Raw genomic sequence first — 21,721 nt, 5'->3', positions numbered from 1 at the left:
GGTCCCCCATTTCACTGACCAGTGGGAAAGGAGCAAAGCTTTTCTCCCCACATATGTTTCTGGGCTGTAATGTGACAGTCACCAGAAGTCCACTCACAGCAGAAATTAGACACTAGAAATGGGAACAAAGGAAATATTCCAACATAATACCTATGCTTAGGTTACAGGGTGGGAATAGGGGTGAGATTTTTTTTTTCTTTTTTCATGATCATTTTTCAATAATAAGACTTTTATTAATAAAAACTAATGGTTTAAAAAAATAAAACTATTGCCACGGAAAGGTGACTAGCTACAAGCCCTGTGGGTATGCTTTAGTGAAGCAGCCATTCTCACAGGAGCCACATGATGACACCAAGGTAGTCAGGAAAACTGACTCAGAGGTTAAGTGTCTTGCCTCAGGTTGCACCCAAAGGAAGGGGTAAGCTAGAATTTCAGCCCAGGCTCTGATTTCTTCTGAGTATTAAGCTTATTTCTAAGCCTCCTGAGGCAAAAGGGGAAAACACATTGGACTACACAATTCTCACTATCCAGTAAAGAAAGTCTGTCTACTGGCTTGTCAGAAGACATAACACTTTGACTGAATGCTAAATTCAATTTTAAAATAAATTTAATTTTCAAACTGTAAGAAATAAATTTAACACAGTGGTGCAACTGGGAGAAGAAAGACCAGAAAATGGACAAAGTTCAGTCAAATGATACTCATAGAGGCAAATGTTAGATGGCAAGGGTAGCTCCCTTGGGGGTGCTGGAGGTTTTACATACATTATTTCTAATCTCAAAACCTCTCTGAACAAAACTCTAGAGACAAAAAATAGATCAGTGGTGGTTAAGGGCTATGGCTGGTGGTGTGGAGAGCTGCTAATGGGTACAGGGTTTCCTTCTGGGGTGATGAAAATGCTCATGGAGAACTGGGTAGTGCTAATGGTTGCATAACATTGTAAATGTACTAAAAACCACTGGACTGTGAATCTTAAAAAGTGATATTTATGATATATAAATTATATCTCAATAAAGCTGGTGAGAAAAACCACCATAAGGAGTTACAGACAAAGAAACTGAGGCTCAGAAAGGTTGAGTATCTTGTCCAAGCCACTAGGGGTTGAGGTGGGACTTGAACATGACTTCCATGCCCATACTCATCATTTCATAGCACCAGTGAAAACTGGTGAGAATCCCGAGGCCCAGTCCTGAAATAAGGCCAGGATGCTTCTCTCTGTTCCTAAAATCTGTACCCTAGCAGTGGGATGGTGTGTCATAAAATACATTCCTAGGAGGATGCTGTCTCAGTGTGGGTTGTTTTAATTGATGTAGCAGGGAGGAACCCTTCTACATGGCTTCAGGAAACAAGCAGATTAAAAGATGGTAAGTGAAAAGTTACGCACACATCAGGAACTACAGTCAAATGTGTGTTCAAATGAGGCAACTTGGCATGCTGGAAAGAATGTGGGAGCTGAAGAGAGGAGCCCTATGTTCTGAAACAAGATGAAATTAACTAGATGGTCTGTAAGGGCCTTGCCACTTCTATAAAGAGTGATGCTCTCAGTATTTCACAAAAGAAAGCTTGTAGTTTATCAAGAAACAAAGACAGGCAGAAAGGGATGGCACTGAAAGTGGGGTATAGGATGAATTCATGATAAATGGGGAACACAAAGGCACCAAATTAGGCAGAACAGCTGGAAAAACATAAATCACATCTGTAGGCAATTACATTATTCATCCATTCAATAAATGATTACACAGAAGCTACTCTGGGCCAAGTACTAGATGAGGTACTGGGGATGCAGAATGAAGATGACACAGGACCTTGCAGGAGAAGGGTATGACATGAAAGATTCAGGGACTTGCTCTTACCTGCTCTGGTGTGAAGACACCAGCTTCCCAGAAGATACCTCACTAGCATTCATGTACTCCTTCATGAAGAGAATCCCTTTGCTGTAGAAGGAGTACAAACAGAAAGAGGTAAACAGAAAGAGGTATACTGAAAGATTCCAAGGGACTGGGCCTGGCCCAAAGGAGGGGTTCAGGGCTAGGAGGACCCTCAGATGGTTTGAAGGAAGTGAAGGAGCAACTAGGGAGGCCTCGGGGCAGAGGCATGAGTGTGCTCCAGCTGCCGCTGGGCAAGGAAAGAGGCAAATGGGAGCTGCTAGACTGCTGAGCCCACTGGGAACTCAGGCTGAAATCAAAGCCCATGGGTTCAGCTTGCTGTGTGTGGATGAGAGACCTAGAAAGAGGGTCCCTGCAGCCAGTGGTGATATGTTGTTCTCCTTCACACAGATCTTAACACTACTGGAGGCACCCCACCCCTGACCTCGGTACAGTGGGCTTTCTATCTCTCTTAGTGCTTTCTTCCTCTTCTGCTGGGACCAGGAGAACCTTCAAGCCTCACCCCCAGACTATTGGTCTTCTCTGCTCTGTGTGAGTTTCCATCAGCAACCTAACATCTCTCTTCTTACTCATGGAGCTTCAGAGGCCCAGAAGTCACCACATCTTGGCCAGGCCCCTGGCAACATTGGAAACAAGGTCTGCCTCATGCTGGGCTCACTGTGGTCCTAAATGTAGCCCAATTTCCATGCTTGATGTCAGCAGAGGCCCCTCTGATCCACCCCTACACACACATACCTCACTCATCCTCCTGGCAATGGTTCCCTTCCTACACTCTAAAATTGTAGGTGAGGCAAGGAATGCATGTGAGGCAGTGGGTGTGCACCTCTCCTTATGATGGATATTGTGAGGGAGACAGACATACTCCCTGGCCTTAGTGGGCTTTCTTTTGCCTTTCCAGGAATGTTCCCCAGGAGCTATTAGCAAGGTTCTATGGATGGCAGAACCCTAGGAAGTACCACCACAGCTCCTCATTGGCATAGGGACTTGGGTTGAGCTATGTGGGCCCTTAACCAATGGGCTACTAGGAATTGGGAGAGTCACTAAAGCTAATGTCAAAGAAATGACATGGGACAAAAGCCTAGTCCTTTAGCTCCAGGGAGGAAAGAGCCCAGAGAACATGTCCCAGGTTGTTCCTTCTTACCTGGTTGAGCTGGAGTCCAATTCACTTGGGGAGGCTGGGATGTAAATGTAAGGCTGCTCGGAGGCAGCAGTGACTGTGACAGTGACCATACAGCTTGAGGGGTTTCTCATCCTGAAGAGGTAGAGGAAGGAACAACTGTGTCCATACTGGGAGTTGTTATCAAACAGGTCAAACAGGGTTTTTGAACCCTAATCCCCAGACTGCTACTTCAAGGAGTTTTTTTTTTGTTTTTAACAACCCTTGCAAATCACCAAGCTTTTGCTCTTCGACACTCCTGAGGTCAGTAGGTGGTATAACTCACTTTACAGATGAGAAAACCCAGGCTCAGTGACCCAGGTCACACTGTGAGTCAGTGGCACTACCCCAATCTTCCAGTATCCAGCCATAAGTCCCCACTGTAGCCAAGAGTCTTGGCCTAGGACTTACTTGGTTAGAGTACGTCATGGGGCTACTGGGGACTTGACAGGCACAGCCTAGCTCATCCCCTCACTGAATTGGACAGCCCCTTCCTAGGATCAGCTTCTCCTTCCCCCACTCTCCAGTGAACTCTCCGGAGCACACATGGGTGAAGGAGAGAGGGACAAACGAATTTAAGCATCACCAAGGAAGAGACTGGGATGCAGTTCATTCTAGAAGGCACTGTCCACAAGCAAAAGCGGGAAATGGACAGGTATAATGGTTTTTCTGAATCTCCATCTTTTGACTACAACACAAGCCCTTAGTCTGGAATCTAACATCTGAGCCAGCTCACAAGGCCTTTCTCTGGCCAGAGCCTTACTTTCACTCTGCCTGCTTTCAGGTCATCAGTCCCACACTAAAGCTGCCACAGCTGCCTACTACAATTCAGGGCATCCTGTTTGGCCCCACCACTGACACCCCTTCCCCATTTGTGCTATCCATATCACATCTGCCCACTCTCTAGCAGCCTTAGGCCAGCTCTATGGGTGTGCACTGCCCTGGGCTGATTTTGGTTTCTCTCCAACATGCTGCTGCTCATATCATGCTCTGGATGTAGTCTGCCTTCACCTGGCCTAGGCTCTGGGGTATCACTCCCTTGCCAGAGAATACAGTGCCCAAACCTCAATTAGTTTAAGAGTGGGAGGGGGAAAACAATCATGATATAGCACCTGCCTGGCTCTCCAGTCACATCTTCTCAAATGATGTTGCATGTACCTGAAGCTCTAGCCAAACTGAATCTCTCTCGTACCTTTGCACTTAATGCCACCTTCTCTTCCAGTAAGCCCTTCCAGGGTACCTGCCCTCTCACCCCAGGATTCAAGGTGCCCAGTGACTCTGTTCATATTCCTGTGTCACCCTATGACACAGGAATAAACCATGGAAACTGAAGGAGGTAGACTGGCTGAGAGGGAAAGCCCCATGGGAACCTGGAAAGACAGATGGGGGATAAAATACAGAGCCAGAGAGTGAGAAGAGAACTGACTACAAGAGGAAGGAAACAGCATCCTCTTCTGATTGAACAACTAGTTTCTGGCATCCTCTGATCCACACCCAGTACAACCAAGGGGACAGCAGAGCTGAGGGAGCAAGGTAAAAAATAACCTCATGGGGATCCCTCCAGGACTGCAATCTGAGCAATGGGAGATCTCCAATGGCAGGGCTCCCTAACTTATCGGGTAACATCCCACCACCCTCCTGTAATCTCCTCCCCCTTGCCTACAAGGTCCAGCCCTGGCCCCACCCACCTGGTCTCCTATCCCCCTCCTCACATCACTTCTTATCCTCCAAACCACAGGGACTTTCTTTTAGTCCTTTCTTCCTGACTCCCTTGCTTACCATGACCTCCATACAGGCTGCTTCCTCTACCCATGTTTTGTCTTCCTAGGTTCTTCTCCTTGTGCATTAGGCCTCAACTGAACTGTCCCTTTCTCAGCAGAAAAGCTTTCCCAGACCTTCCTAGCTACTACATCTGCTGCCCTGGCCTCTCTCCATCAGAGCACTGTTTTCTTGTTTTCTGGGCTTATCACAAATGGAGAGGCAGCAGATACAGCACAGCGATTAGCAGTACAGGCTCTGGGCTCTGACTGTCTGGGTTCTAATCCCTGTTAGGCCACTGCCTGGCTGGATAAGTGTTGGCAAGCTACTTAACCTCCCCCTGCCTCAGTTTCTCATCTGTAGAACAGAGAAAAAGTATCTCCTTATAGGGTTAGTGTGAGAACTGAGTATGAATAAAACATGAGAATGGTGCCTGCACATTCTCAGCACACAGCAAATGCTAACAGTTATCACTATGGTGTCACTGTTATAGTGTTTATTTGTTGGTATGCTGTGTGCTCCCTGAGGGCAGGTGGGCAGGGCCCTGAACATCTTGTTCAATGTGTATATGGCTGCTACCTACAACTGGCTCACATGAGGCTATTTCCACACTCATGGCCACTTTGGGAAAAGATCTCTGGGAAACAAAGGGAGCACCCAAATGCTGCCATACAAGGCCAAACTGGTGGTGGTGCCAGTGGAAGACTGCATTGAACTTCCTTTACCTCTGGAAGGGAGTCCCATCCATACCAGGGCACAACTTCCTCAGAGACCTTCCATCTCCATGAATGGCAAAGGCAACCCATATCCCTCTCCAGGCCTAGGTATTCATGGACCAAATGGCTGCTAGACAATGTGGTTCTCTGTGCCAGGCTTGGTCTAACAGATTTGATGCTGTAGCTCCAAACTGAAGCCCATGTAGATGGGCCCCTTGGATGCTCATTGCTGGTCAGCTTCCTACTGGCTCCTAACCAGTCACACCTGCAGAAGGTAACTGGCATGCTCAGTGTGTCAGGGTTTGTTCTGGGTTGTGGAATTTGACAAAACCCTGGCTGTAGGAGCAGGAGCCCAGCACAGTATAGCTCTTACCTGCTGGCCTGGCTCTCCAAATCCATGAACTGCTGGGGTCTTCTGGGGCTGCTCTGATGCTCTGGAGTGCTAAACTCTTCAAGCTGTTGTGTAGGTGCAGCTGAGTCTCCCTGGCCACCTCTCGGGGCTTCAGGCTGCTCCTGCCAGGTCTCTCCCAGGTTGGTGACCACATTCTTCTCAAAACCAGCCAAGGAGCTGAGGAAGAATGAGTGCCTTGCTCACCCACTGCAAGCTAATGTCACCTTCTGTGGGCATAGCAGCTCCTCTCCTGGAGGATGGGACAGAGAGGAGCCCAACACTGCCCCCATATTGGAAAGTAGTCTGTCTCCTCAGAACCCCAGCACTACTCCCTTCCCACAGACAAAGGCAGCATCCCCAAGAACACCTGATGACTTCAACGATGTTTTAAAAGAGAAAATCTTCTCTTAGCTGGGAACAGTGGTATTGCTGTCATCCTCCTTCACTGTAAGCCCCCTTTCTCCAAGCTTTCCCGGTCCCAGTCCATCTGTCCTACTTAAAAAGTCCCAAGCCATATTTTCTTCCCAGGTCCAGATGCTCAGACAGGTGTAAGAAGCCAGGCCCTGCAGGTCCCCCTCCCCCAGGTCTCTGGGAAGGAGCTGCCCTGGTGGGGTGGGTGGGGCGAAGGGGAGGGAAAAGGACTGTTACACTTGGTAGATTCTCAAAAAGGTGATCCCACAATGGGGGATGGCCATATAAACCAAAAGGCTCCCAGACACCTGTAGATGTAAAGCCAGCCCATTTATGATCCTCGATCACCATCTGGTGGCCTGTGCAGGCAAAGCCTCAGAATAAGCCCTGCCCAAAACTAGCTCGATCAGGGCAGCCCTTTTCTTTATTGAAGGTCGCTTTTCTTGGTGGGCATCGCGGTCCTAGCTGAGGGCTGCAAGAAATGGCGGCGCTCACGGAGAATGGAGGAAGGGCAGGAAGCGCCTAGGATGCCGAGGATGCCGAGGATGCCAGCGTGTGCGCGCTCAGGAGCACAGGTATTGTGGCCGCTTTGTTTTCGCAGCTAGGACTTCTTTGTCTTCTTCATTGAAAAACAGTCACTGCTATTATCACAGGGCTGTAGCATTTTCATCCCCCCCTTTTTTTTGCAGATGAAAAACCTGGGGTGAGGATCCCCTTGAGGCTCATAAATGGTAGTCAGGATGGAACTTCAACCTCCTCCCCGTGGCTCAATCTGATCACATACCTCCCTTCACACTTCCCATCTCTAATCTGGGGATTAGAGGTGGGGTGGAAGCAGAAGCTACAGCTCATCACTTAAACATCCAGTTTAAAACAAACAAAAATGTCCCTAGCCGGTTTTCTCAGTGGTTAGAGCTTCGGGCCTGTGCAGGAGGCAGCCAATCGCTGTGTCTTACCCCCCCCATCCTCCCCCCTTCTTCTTTTTCCTTTCTCTCCCCTTTCCACTCTCTCCGAAAAAGCAATGGAAAAAATATCCTCAGGTGAGGAGTAAAAAAAAACAAAAACTTTTCTCAAGCTCAGCGCACCTCCCCCTTCCGCTGTCAGCTGCTTCTCTTCTCAACAGCCAAACTTCTTGAAAGAGCTGTCTGCACTCAGTCTCGTCACTTCTTTATTCTCTTCTCCCTGTCAACTTTCCACAGAAATTACTGTTGCTTCCCAACATCCCAAACTATCTATGCTGAAGCACCTCCCTTCCCTCGTGTCTAGACCAATATGTTACCCTTTATGCCCCTGCCTCCATTGGAGGTTCCCCAGGATTTCGAGGGACCTCAAAATAAACCATCTGAGGCTGAAAAACCTAATTGGAAATGATCTGGGTATTTTATCCAGGTAGATGAGCTTCAGAGACACCCTGACTGATGTTTGCTTTCTCCTTGGTCCCTCGCCACAAATTTAGTCTATAGTCTCCATAAGATTACATATCAGGGCAAAATCCCCAAAATTAAAAGCCTCCTTTACAAATATTTAGTAGGAAGCGTTAGCCTTCATATTGAGCAGGTAACCTCAACTTGTCCCATCTGCCAGAAACACAATTATGATAAAAATATAAAGTGAGGCAAAGATGAGAACCAACTCATATAAACTAGTGCATTTTGTATTTCTGTGCTTATATCTGACTCATAGCTGGAAATTTAGAATTAAAGCCATAAGGTCTCTATTCGTTTTTGTCTGTGTGTTTCCGTATATATGTATGTTATATATGAGTAATATTTTCTTGACTCTGCATAGTATTACCAAATTAACAAAATCCCTTATGCTTTATTCCAATTGACTAAGAGATAAATAAGCACTTATATAAATTAAATATTCTTAAAACTCTCATAAATTACAGAAACAATTTTTAATACTTTGAATGTAAAAAGTAAAGTGTTCTTATAAAAACTAACCCAAATGTTTAAAAAATTCAAGTTCAAAGATTTTAGGTAAATCTTTGCCAAACAAGATGAATTTAATATTGTTAGTTTAATAAATAACAGCTGTCTTGCCCGGCCGGGCGTGGCTCAGTGGTTGAGCGTCGACCTAGGAGCCAGGCAATCGGGGTTCGATTCCCGGTCAGGGCACATGCCTAGGTTGTGGGCTCGATCAATGACTCTCTCATCATTGATGTTTCTGTCTCTTTCTCTCCCTCTCCTTTCCTCTCTCTGAAATCAATAAAGATATATTTTTAAAAACACACAAACAAACAAAAACCAGCTGTCTTGTGAGTATAAACGTTACAGCTAACACAAGCATATAGTTTTATTCTACTTGGGCATATTCTTCCTAAACGTAAAATAGGTTTACTGGTTGAATAAGCTAGTATTGCATCTTCTAGATGTTTAAGATTATAAAAATATAAATTTGCTTTAAACCAAACTAAGTCATTATTCTGAAAACTTTATTTCAACAGTAATTATATTTTATAATACATCACCTTTAAGACAGTTTCCAAGATCTTTTTTGGTAATGTAAAACCTTAGACTTATGCTAAATTAAATTAATTAATAAATATTCATTAAATACCTAGATCATTTTTAAGAAAGAGAAAGTACTGACACATTAGTTACTAAGCCTATTTTAAGTTTTCATACTTTTTGCTTATTTTTTGTAGCACAGAGAGGTTGTATTTAGATCTGTTAATAAATGTGTTCATTTGTCCAAGCTGAAAAACATACTATAAAAAGTATATAACTATACATTTTTATGGGATATATATATTTGTAGGCCATACTAGTCCGCTACAAAATGCTATATATGACAGACAATTCAAACTGATCTACCCCTTAGTTTTCTCTGTAAAACAGAAGTAAATAATAGTTAAAATTATAATCAGTATGTACAAATGAAACTACTAAAAGTAATAATAGCAAAGGGGAACAACTTTGTATGCAAGATATGCAAATATGTTTTTGTTAAGGAAAAAGAGAATAGTTTTGTCCTAAATTAAAATAACTAGTGGTTCTAAAAGCTATGTAAATGGATATTTAAAAATTTTTTAAAGGTTCACAGAAAAGAAATTTTAATTGTCATGGTCAAAATGGACTAAAATTTAATGAGACTATAAGATTTTCACAAAAGAGCTCTAGTATCAAATCTTATACTGATGCATAACTAAAACCTGGCTTTCTGTTAAAATAACAAAATTTTTATGGATTGTTGGTCTGCTCTTAATAAAAGGTTATAAATGATCTTTATTTCCTTCTGAGTAATCTGTCTAAAAGGCAAAGTTTTTATGTCTTACCAAACAAATGTCCTATCCCTTATGTTGACTTCACCATGTCTTCAGTTATCTTTAAAAGGCTTTTTAGTTTTAAAGGAGCTAAGAATCTTTACAATCATGTTACTTCCTATTTTTACTTGAACGTTTTTGTCACTTTAATTCAACAAATAATCAAGTATTACATCGCTATCCCATAATCTTATTAATCAAATGTCCAAACCTCATCATAACATTTGACATTTTGCATTCCCTAAACCAAATGTGGGGTACCTTTTACACCTAAAACTGACAGTGAGATTTCCCAGAGGACCCAAAGGATTTATTTGCTCTTTCACCTTGTAACGAAAAGTGTTAAAAATAATTAGGTTTATTTAATATTGTATAAATTGCATGGAAAGCACTGTCCAACCCCTCTCCCTGAAATAATGCTGAGTCTTTCCTAAATTAAATTTTAATTGGTAAAATTTTAATTATATAAATATTTCAGAAATTATATAACATTTTTAGAGATGTGTCACTGCCCTCACTACCCATGATATGCTTCTGTTTCTCAGAGTCCTGGTGCTGCCTTGCCTGATATCAGACAACAGTGACACAATGTTATTAGTCATAATTTCAGTTATTTTTAAATGTTAACTTAGTTGCAATTTTACTTTTAAAATTTAAATCCAGTGTATTCTCGGCCAGTGGTTTTCAATTGGAAATTCACACCACTTATCTATGGAATTTTGTTAATATATAGAGGTTTAGGACCTTTTCTTCACTAGCAATTTTATTTCACTCCATTCCTAAATCTCGTGGTTTTAAATATGTTCTTACTACCATATGTCTGGTCTCTCAGTGGCTTGAAGCTTTCCCTTTTAAAAGGGCCATTGCCACTGATGTTGCTAAACTTTTGTTAGCACAAATCTCCTCACGTGGGGAATTCTGGCTCTTTCAAGTAACTGAGAAATCCATTTCACCAGTTAAGTTATCCAAGAAATCCAACAAGTTTTTTCTCTGTCCTCCAAATTACATCATCCTTATCATCCTCAGTCATTTGAAATGATAGAGCTAAGGGACTATAAAAATAAAGTTTGCTAAACTAATGGGTCACACCAATTTTCCCCAAATGAAATAATGACTGGCCCACCCATGAGAATTTTCTATTCTGTCTGGGCTCTCAAAGATTCTGACCTGGTCAATTTAGACATTCTAAAATACTGACAAGGGTTTTTCCTATCCTCCATTCATGCTCCCTCACAATTCTGCTGTTATCATTGCCTACATCCCTGCAGTTCTTACTCTGCTTCCCTCTGTGCTTCCTGGAATCTCAGCCTAGTCAAGCCTCATGCTCTAGAAGGGTGCACCTATTGGCTTTCCTCCTGGTGCATGCCCAGACTGGGGCTGAGGGATTGCTTATTACTTGGGACTATTAGCAGTAAGCAGTCTTTAATCTCCTGGCCCAGACTCCAAATGCCACCCTTAATGATGAACCTAGTCTAATTGAAATGCCATGCCAGTGACTAGATCCAAAGACTGGAAATAGAGAACCCAGCTGAGTTTGGAAAGAGGACTTGTCCACAGTCATACCCCAGCATGCTCCAGGACTTGGACTAGTAGGAAGAAGAGAGGAAGGGCACTTGAAGATTGTTGCTGTCTATCTGAGAAACACAGCATATAGTATGCCAGGGTGGCCTAGGCAGAACCTGCACTTAGAAGCCAGAGCTTTGTGTCAGGTGTCCTTGTCTGCCAACCTGTGTGAACATACTGCCTTGGCTTGGCATCTCCATGGACTGGACACTTGCTTGGTTGGCTTCAAGCAGTGCAGTGTATGACCTTGCCCATCTGTCTGTGATCATGTGGTTTTTGTTGTTTATTAGATTGATAAGCTTTGTTGGTGTCCCTAAGACCACCCCCAGGGTCAGTGATTCTCTAGGAGGACTCCAGGACTCAGCATATAGTTGTCTTCAAGACTAAGTTTTACTACTGCAAAAGGAACAAACAAAATTAGCAAAATGAAAAGCCAGTGTTTTTAGTCACAGCCCAAAGTTTTTATTGGGAGCTGGTCACGTAGGCCCTTTCTGCCTGGCACCTACCAAAATTTCCAACTTGCACAAGACAATCAGAGATTCAGCATAAAGCACATTGTTTTTCCAAGCAATCTATGGCATTAGCCTTATCTCTTATCATTTAGGAAAAGTTCATGTCAGTGTAAAGAACTGTCTACCTTTTCAAGTTCCCAGAGGCCAGCCAAGGGGCCACCTTGCAAGCAGGCCTTTCTAAGGAGAGCAGTCTCAGGCTTGCTAGGTTAATTTTTGTCTACATACTCTCTGGCTAACATCAACTCCACTGCTTTCTCTTCATAAACTGCAGCCATATCAAACCACAGGGTACTCCCCAAACATGCCATACTGCTGTCTTCCCTGTAGCATAGGAGATTCTTCTTACTCATGGACCCTTCCTTCACCTCCTTGCAAATGTTTTCAAGAGGAACATCTACTGTCACCTCTGTGAAGCCTTCCCTGATTCTGTGAGGCCAGCCAAGTCACATGGTCCTTCTAGTATGCTGCCATAGTACCTTATCCATACCCAAAGATAGATACTTACAAAGATAGATAGTCAAGGGCTCTGACCTTCTAGAGGGCAGGGACCAAGTCTTATTTGTCTGTATCCCCAGTGCAGTATATAGCCTGGCAGGAGCTAGTAACTAAGTAAAATTTGGTTTAATTATGGAATATGTGGCTCATTAATTCCCAGAACAAATCAAGTTGCTCACATTCCTTCCCATTCCTGCCCATTCCTTCCCCTGCCTTCCAACCCACATCTGTACTCAGCTTTCCTTCCTGTCTCAGACATAGTCCTTTCTTTCCTGTTCAAGGCTCTAGAACCTATGCACTCCCCCAGCCCCCACCCTGACCCTAGTGTCCTTTCACCTTCAAGTGTGCTCATTCTCTCTTCCAACAGTAAACTCACCTTACCTGGCAGGTATTTCCTCCCTTGAGCACATAAACACACACTCTAGGAAGCACTCACCTTCATCTTGTAGCTGTTTATCTGATCACCCCTCCCACACATATCACTTCATGGGGAACATTTTTAGAAAGAGTTGTGCAGCTCTACCAACTGTACCTCCTCACTGACCACTTCTTTCTCAACTGACCATAATCCAACCACAGCCTTTCAGCTCTCCCAACACACCCCCCTCAAGGCAGCCATAAGCTCTATATTGCCAAACCTGGTGGGCCTATCTCAAGGTCCACAACACACAGGCAAGTTAGCTCAGCCTGGCTTGGTTTTCATGACTGTACTCTTTCCAGTTTATACGAAATTTTCCTTCTCAGTACCCCTCCTCAGCTCCTCTTCCTCTAGAAGACCCTTCAATATTATTTTCCAGAATTCTGACCAATCTGTCTTTTTTCTCTCTCTTATTTTTGTACTTTTCTTCTTTTTATATATGCAATTAGAGTTTTAGAGGGCCAATAATTATTAACCCCCATTTTTTGTTTTTGAGACAAAAGAAAAGCAGAAAATGGAGATAAATGTCAGCTGGTGAAGCAAATGGCTTTACATGTTGAGCCAAAAAGGAAGACTCCCCTTGCATTCCTGAACCACAGGGACTTACTCATACAGCCAAGGGCCTAACAAGATGACTGGCCCCAGATGCTTGTGGAGAGAAGCAGAGAATTCAGGGGGAACTTTATGGGATGTACATCTAAAGTCATCTGCCTCCAAAGACAGGGAGAATTATGGGCTAAGCTGTGCCCATGCAGTCCCCAACTTTGCACCCAATAAGCCATTCCTTCCCAAGAGAATAGTAGTATAAACAAAATACCAGAAAAATGGCATTCTACTCCCCTCCAGGCAATCTAATTTTCCAGGCAACCTCAACTCTCTAGCCCAGGGTCTAATCTTCACTCAACTTCAGACCTGTTTACTCATATACTATTGGACATCGTTGCCTGGATTCCCTACAGGCAGTTCACATTCAACATGGCCCAAGTGACCTTATCATATCTCTGCACAGCACCCCCACAACCTCCCAGTAGGCTCTCAATTGGTTCCTGTCACAGTTTTGGGTCCACACCATCCACCAAGTTGCCAAACCCTGAAATTTTGGGAGCAGCCTTGGCTACCACTTTCCCTCACCTTTACCCTTAACACCAATGAGACTTGTGCCCTCAGCACCTCTCCCTTGGCTGAGTTCAGAAGTCTCCTAACTGGGCACCAGAATCATCTTGCTTTATATATACCCCTGGGTCTGATCCTATACATGGCAGCTGGAAAGAATTTTCCTACAAATCACGTCTGGTCATCTTGCTCTCCTGAAATCTGTCAGTGGCCCCTGGGGCATCAGAAGGTGAGTCAAACTCCTTAGCCTGGGAATAGGTGCCTGCTCAGCCCCCTCTCAGCACTTCCCACCAAGCCACCAATTAACCTTTCCTTCATTGCAGCCACCCTGACTCTATTTCCTTTGCAGCATGCCCATCTGGCAAAATCTTCTAGTTCCAACCCGCATGCCACCTGTAAAGAAAGCCTCTCCTGACACTCCCTTATCCACCCAAAAAGAAACCCAGCCCGCTGGGTGTGGCTCAGCAGTTGAGCATCAACCTAGGATCCAGGAGATCATGATTCGATTCCTGGTCAGGGCACATGCACAGGTTGAGGGCTCCATCCCTGGTTGGGGGCATGTGGGAGGCAGCTGATGGGTGATGACTGTCTCGTCATTGATGTTTCTATCTCTCTCTCCTTCTCCCTTCCTCTCTCTGAAATCAATAAAGATATTAAAAAGAAAAGAAACCCAATAGTCTCCTCCTTCATCTACAGGTTGCACATTTTGCACCCCCTCTTGCTAAGTGGAACACTAAATTGTGTAGGAAGCCAAATGATGTGGCAGGAATTCCAAAGTTGTTTGCTCAGTAACTTTGGTCTGGGCCTCTACAGGGCCTGGGGCCAAGGATGAGCAAAGGAGTCACAGACAAGTTGGATATTCTTAAATAAGAAAACCTTTTATTTAATAGGATAGCCTGGCAATAAAAATAGCCTCTTATCTAACAAACTATGGAATCGCTACAGTATAAGAACCCCAGTACCATGAGGGTGGATGAACATTTTTATTTTATCCTTGGAAAAGAAGTTACAAGTATCATCTCCTGTCTCCTGGGGTAGTAAGAGTCTCAGCTCTCCCTTTCTAGCATTTCTGACTTATGTGAGAAACCATTTACTTGGATCTGTGGAAATGGTAAGGGCTTTCAATTGTTCTTTCTGAAATCTCCAAGCAATACAAGCTTGCTGCATCTCAACAATCTGTCAACATTTTTGTAAGGTGTATAGAGTATGAACTGTAGGGCCCAGCATTTCAGATGCTGTCAAGAAAGCCTTGATTTGAACACTTCAACCCATACCACATGGTCACCTCTAGTCGCAGTCACACTTGCCCTTTCACTCATGCACTCTGATATACACCAACATATTGCCAATCACAATCCCACTGCCACTCTCAATGCCACCCACTGTCACTCTCTCTAATGCTTGCTTACTCATGTTTGCTTTCTCTCACTCTGACCTCTCAGTGCTTCACCCTGTTGCTTTCTCTCACTCACCACAACCCCTTTCCTGTCAACACACAAATAGCCTTCACTCTACTTGGGACCCCCAACTTGAAGTGCATGTATACTATGGGAGACCTCCCTCCTACTCCACACTTCAGGAATTAGCCAGGGCTTCTTATCTCTCAGGATAGACACCTGCTCCCACAGCTGGCCTCATCTAAGCTCCTTGCACCACAGGAAGCCCCTTGACACTGCTCCATGCCCAGGGAGTTACCATTCTAGCCCCATATGGGGCAAGAGGGTTAGCACCTGCGTGTGTGTTGTGCCAGGCACTAGCATGAACGTGAGGTGAAAGCAGGCCCCACCTGGGTTATAGAACCTGACAAAATTCCAGCTTGGGCAGGCAGGAGCCCAGAACAGTATAGCTCTTACCTGCTGGCCTGGCTCTCCAAATCCATGAGCTGCTGGGGTCTTCTGGGACTGCTCTGATGCTCTGGAGTGCTGGGGTCTTCGGGCTGCTGTGTGGGTGCAGCTGGGTCTCCCTGGCCACCTTTTGGGGCTCCAGGCTTCTCCTGCCAGGTCTCTCCCAGGTTGGTGACCACATTCTTCTCCTCAAAATCAGCCAAGGAGCTGAGGAAGAATGAGTGCCCTTATGGAGCAAACATTGTGGGACTAGTCCTTGCTCACCCACTGTGCCCTGATGTCACCTTCTGTGGGCATAGCAGGGTTCTCTCCTGGAGAGTGGGACAGAGAGGATCCCAGCATGGCATCCATATCAGGGAGCAATCTGTCTCTTCCTCAGGAGGACCCCCAGTACAGCTACTCCCTTCCCACAGATAAAGGCCAACTCACATGTACCAGGTGAAGCCTGAGCTCAAAAGATCAAAGGATGCTTTTGCTATCCCCTGAATTCAGCAGGGAGAGAGTGGCTTCCTGGATGTCCCATGCATCGAGCTCTTCGGGAGGTCTTCCTTCTTCCCTGGCCTCACATCACACCAACGTTTGCACCTCCCATCCCCATCCCCATCCCCATCCCCATCCCCATCCCCATCCCCATCCCCATCCCCATCCCCATCCCCATCCCCATCCTCATCCCCATCCTAAGGTGCTTCCAAGGGTTTTGTTGTCTCAGCTGGTGCCTCCTCCAGAACCTCTATCCTGTGTGATGGTGCTGCTGCCTGGTGGCCTCAGGCAACAAAAATGTCATATGCCCACTAGGCCAAAGGAAAAGGCTGAGTCAGGTTATTGACAGCATGAGCCCAGCATTCCATAAAATGAAAACCTAGTTCCCCATCACTTGATTCTGGCTCATCCTGAACTCAAACATCCCAAAATCAGCAGCCTGCCTTCGATTGATGGTGGGGCTACCTGAGGACAAGAAGACAACATCACCAGCTGTATCTCTAGCTGTGCGACTCTTTATTTATGAAAGTAAATCCCATAGTAGGCAGGCTCCCTGCCTCCAAGCTGGAATAACAGGGGAGCAGTGACCATACTTTTTGGAGAGTATGCCCTGAAAGCAATGTGACTCTTCAGCCTCAGGTGGAGGGAACCAAAGTATCCCAGCAGGGACAAGCCAAATATTGCCTCCAGCTGTACCTGGCAGATCTGCAGGCAAGTGAGTAGTGCGCCTCTCTGTGCTGCTTCTACCGATGATCTGTTGCATCCCTTAGCCAGTCCTTTAGCCAGAAGGATGCCAAAAATGGCCTGTTTACATAATGCCAGTCCTTTAGCCAGAAGGATGCCGTGATACATCCACTTCATCTCTGCTTGTGACATACATGCTTGAGCCAAAGATAAACCCAGAAGGCCTAAAGAGTTTGTCTCCTGACTCTGGGAGCCCTGAGCTAGTTTTACCATGGATTTAATCAGAGTCCTGTTCCATCCCATGTCCTCTATAGAATTATGGTAATAGAGGTTGTCCTCATCAAGTTTGTGAATAAAGCCAAGATTCGCTGCAAAGAGCAATGTGCGGGTCTACTGCAACACAGGGACAAGTGGATGAACAAGGCTCCTTTGACCTTGGCCTCAGAGAAGAGTTACTACAGTTATAGGAGGTTTAACCCATCTGATCCATAAAAAGGAAATCTTAGTAAAGTGTCACAGGAAGTCTTGCTGAGCAATGTAACAGCCTAGAGGTATTCCAGGCCCATAATGAATTATCTTAAAGTCAAGTGTTTAGAGATAGGCAAGGTAATACTCCTGGCTGTAAGTAGATCAAAGATCTAGTAGCCTAATACAGATACTGCCAATCTGATTCTTGACACAATCACACTCTCTGCATGTGAAAGAACACCCTCTTCCTTTATTGCACTACCTCCAATAGACTCCTTCACTGTTTGCCAACAGTTGTCCACAGTGAATAAATGTGCTTAGCTTAAAGTTCACCTGTTCTTTATGCAGCAAGATCATAAACCTGAAATACCCAGATTGCAATATAACAAAGAGGAAAACATTATATTTTAGATGTAAAGCCTAAAAACAAAAGTTTAGTGGGGTCCTGGCCAGTGCGGCTCAGTTGGTTGGGCATCGTCCCATGCACTGACAGGTTGTGGGCTGGTCAGGGCACATGCCCAGGTTGTGGGCTGGATTCCCAGCAGGGGTGGTACAGGAGGCAGCTGATGGATGTCTGTGTCTCACTTGGGTGTTTCTGTCTCCCTCTCCCTTCCTCTCTAAAGTTCAATAAAAAATATTTTTAAAAAGTTCAGTGGGGGGAATATGAGTTACTCTGTCTTATTAAGAGAAATTAGGCCAATAAAGCTGGTAAAGGGGAGCAGAGGCCAGCTTGCCGAATGTCCTTGAATAGTTATGGTGGAAGGAGGTATTCTTCTGGGGCTGCTCTATTTGGCTTTAGGTTTTTATAAACTTTGTGCCAGGAAATGCTTTACACAAACCCATTTAACCCTCACAACACCCCAGTGTGATAGGAACTATGATTATGTCTATTCTAAAGGTGAGGAAACTGAAGCACAGAGTTGATGAACAAGATACCCAAGGCCACAGGACGAGTAAGTGACACAGCTTAGATTTGATACCAAGCACAGGATTCCATGCTCTTAATCACTGTATCATACCACCTCTTCCTGTACGTGTGATGAAGCAAGATCAAGTTAGAATAGGGCAGAATTCCTCAAGTTTGGGACAGCTCCACTGACCTTCAAGGTCTCCCCGCCCACCCCCATCACATTTTCTCATCCAACTCCTGGGAACTAAGCCTCTCCCCACCGAGCCCCAGAGCCCAGAGCAGGTAGGTCTGCCCGGGTTTCCCTTACGGGCGGATGGTCAAGCTGCCCTCTATACGTGTTATAGCTCCTGCCCCCGGACAGCTCTGAAGACCAGGATCCAGAGTCCAGGGATGACTGAATCCAGGGCACCCTGCCGAATAGGATGGGGCCACAAGAGTCCCTTTTGCCTCCTCGAGGGCAGCCAGCTCCCCTTCTCTCTCTGGCCTCCGCGTGGACTGCGGCAGTAGGAGGGGCTTCACCTCCCAAGGACAGTGGAAGCCGGGTTCCCCAGGCCAAAGGGGAAAAGGCCGGGGGCCATCATGGCGGCCAGGCCCATCTATGATCCTCGCGCGCCATCTGGAGGCCGGCGCCGTCACGGCCTCAAGAGAAGAGTCGGGGAAGCCGCTCTCGCCCAGGGCAGCCATTTCGCTTTATGGATTGTCGCATTTCCCGATATGCACTGCAACCAGAACTTGCGGCTGCAGGAAATGGCGGCCCGCGCAGGCGTACACACACTGGAAGGAGGCGCATGCACAGGCGCACACAGGAAGGTTTCCAAGCTGGGGCGCTGGAGCACGCACGCACGCACGCTTTGGCGCAAGCGGAAGCACGCACCAACGCGAGCACTCAGGCACTCACGCACGCTGAGCCCACGGCAGTTAGGCAGGCACAGGTGCACACAGTAAGGTTTATTGCCCAACTAAATGCGAACAGATGGAGGTGCACATCTTCTGCGCTCGCTGCCCAGACCCCTGGAAGACTGTTAGCTTCTCTCTGAGTTGACCTTTTTTTCCCCTTCCTAATCCAGAATTTCCTGGTTTACCATAGAAATCGTGATAACTCTAGAACAGGGTTTGCCAACTACGCCACTACTGACATTTCGTACTGGGTAATTCTGTGGTGGGGGCTGCCCTGTGTACATTGTAGGACTTTGGACAGCATCCCGGGTCTCCATCCACTATTTACCAGTAGCACCCTCTTCCCAGCTGTGAGAATCAACAGTGTCTGCAGACGTTGCCAGGTGACTCCTACGGGGTGGGAAGACAGGGGAGATGCCCCTGGTTCAGAACCACTACGCTACAACAATGGTTCTCAACCTAGACTGAACATGAGAATAAACGGGGAGCTTTTAAAAAGATATTGATGGCGGAGTCCCACCCCAGAACAATTTAATCTCTTCATAGAGCTCAAGAAGCTCTTTTTTTTTTTTTTTTTTTTTTTAAACACTCCCTGAGTGATTCTCAAGTGCAGCCAGAGTTGCGAAACACTGTGTTCAAGAAAGCATGTTTTGATTTTGCAAACTTGTATACATCAGGGGAAAGTAGTTCCCAGCCTGTGCTCTAGAGTTATCCATATCTGGCTTCTGTTCCTGGCTCTGCTCCTCACAGGAGCCCTCTGTTTCCTCCACAGTTAAACTACATCAGAAGTCAGGTCCTTACCCAGGTTTGGGAAATAGTAGGTGAGATCATACATACAGAATGCTTTACACATTAATCAGCTAAGTTACTGGTTCTGGGCCTTGAGAATAGGCTCCAAAGAAAAGATTTCATAAACTAGCTTCTTAAAGTTTTTTTCCTGAGGTTTTTATTAGAGCCTCTTGCATTGGGACTCAGCTCTGCCACTTGTAAGCCCTTGGACAAATCACAAACTTTCTATGCCTCCATTTCTCCATCTTACTAATTTCACAGGGTTGCTGGGAAGATTGTAAAGCAAGTAGCAAAGCACACTATGGGTGTCAGCTATTTTCTTCACTCTATTGTCAGTGCAATTTGAAACAAAAAAGTCACATAATAGGGCCTCATACTTTAGAGATCCTTTGCCTACACCCCCCCCCCCAGCATCTCAGTTTCAGTGGAGATCACAAATGTAACTGCAGGGTGGTGTGAAAATGCAAAAATGCACTAATATTTTAAACACCTAAATTAGACCATGTTCCTCTTTGGCTTAAACTTGAAATAAGATCCAACCTCCTTATCATGACTTACCAAGGCCCTGCTCCATCTACGGTCCCCCTGGCTAGGTTCCAGCCACTCTATGCTTTGGAACACGTTGAGCACGTTCCCACTGCCAGGTTTTTAGGTTTGCAGTTCCCTATATGCAGCTCTTTTCTCCTTTCTCTTCCTAGAGTTAGTTTCTTCTCCTCCTTAAAGGAGCTCCTCTGACTTACCTTCCTCTCTCTACCCACGTAAGCAGTAGCCCTCCTCACTGCCATCACTCTATCTCAGCACCCTGGCTATTTCTTTCAGAGCACTGTTTTTCCCAGGAGGCACAGAGACCTGGGTTCCAAGCCTTTTTCATTCTAATTAGGTGCAAATCTCGCAGGATTGTGGGGAGGACTGTATGAAGCACTGTGAGAAGAGGGCTGTGCAGTTAAATAACTGTAGTGATCTCTAACAATACCTGGTATTAAAAGCCAATCAGCCCAGGCCTACCTCAATAAGCCTCCTGTTCCACCATCACCCCCCCCCCCCCCGGCCCCAAGGACCCTCAGTGCGAGTCAACTCAGTTACATACAGTGCCCAGGTAACACCAGGTTGATTGGAGTCCTCTGTATATATTGTTCCCTTTGCTTGGAGGACTCCTATTCACCTTTCAAGAGTCATCTCAAAAGCAACCTTCCCCATGAAGCTACCATGCCTGCTCCTCTTCCCCTGCTCCAGCATGATATGTTGTTCCTGTCTGGGCTAGGTTTTGCCCTTCATCAGCCATGTCTGATTTATTTATGTGCTTCAGCCTCTAGCACAAGGCACTTGCTGTCCAAGTGGCTGCTGACTGAAAGAGTAGGTGACTTCCTGATTATGGAGGAATTCCTGGCTAAAGGCAACATGATGTAGTGGAAGGCTCCATGGACCCAGAGGCAGAGGCCAGAGAGTTTCAGCTGGGGCTTTGGCCCTTGCCATATGCCTTGGGTCAGCTCATAGGCCTTGCTGGCCTCACTTTCCAGCCAAAGGCTAATGCAAACCTGAGCAGCCTCTCTCCACCACAGAAGCTCAGCTCTGTTGGCTGATACCTTACCTCTTCAAGTTTGCCTCCTCCATGTCTGCTGGGCTATTGCTTTTCCTGTCAGCTGGTACAGCAGAAGCCAAAGTGGCACCAGAGCTGAGGGGGAAAGCACACAGGCCCGCTGAGGCCTCAGACCAAAGGAGACTGGGGGCCCAGGTGCCTTCTCACAGGAAAGGGGGGCCTATACCTGTCAGTAAAGGGTGGCCTCAGTCCTGCCATTAGTGTGGCACAGATGCCACTGTGAGTGATAACATCTTGTGGGCCTTGGCTGTAGCCTTAGCACCTGTGTTCAAGACAAAGCTCTACCCCTGAGGAAGTTTCCTGATTTTGGATTTCAGTGTCCTTGTCTGACCTGCATGTTTTGGGAGTCCAGAAAGATTGTCCCTTA

General features: G+C 45.8%; 1 protein-coding gene across 1 annotated transcript in view; it reads right to left on the bottom strand.

The window, feature by feature from the left end:
• The window catches only part of ZNF185 (zinc finger protein 185 with LIM domain), a 50,723-nt gene that overhangs the window by 8,764 nt on the left and 20,238 nt on the right, over positions 1–21,721 (bottom strand). The window contains exons 14-18 of the mRNA XM_087813332.1: positions 21,346–21,429; positions 15,539–15,736; positions 5,888–6,082; positions 3,026–3,136; positions 1,852–1,932 (exon numbers count right to left, since the gene is read on the bottom strand). Of these exons, the coding sequence (XP_087669458.1) occupies positions 1,852–1,932; positions 3,026–3,136; positions 5,888–6,082; positions 15,539–15,736; positions 21,346–21,429 (669 nt within the window). The remainder of the gene's footprint in view (positions 1–1,851; positions 1,933–3,025; positions 3,137–5,887; positions 6,083–15,538; positions 15,737–21,345; positions 21,430–21,721) is intronic.

Source organism: Miniopterus natalensis, chromosome X (genome assembly GCF_054644295.1).
Source record: "Miniopterus natalensis isolate mMinNat1 chromosome X, mMinNat1.hap1, whole genome shotgun sequence".
Classification (NCBI taxonomy): Eukaryota; Metazoa; Chordata; class Mammalia; order Chiroptera; family Miniopteridae; genus Miniopterus; species Miniopterus natalensis.
The sequence above is the reverse complement of the archived record's forward strand: the minus strand, read 5'-3'. Positions and strand labels throughout refer to the sequence as shown.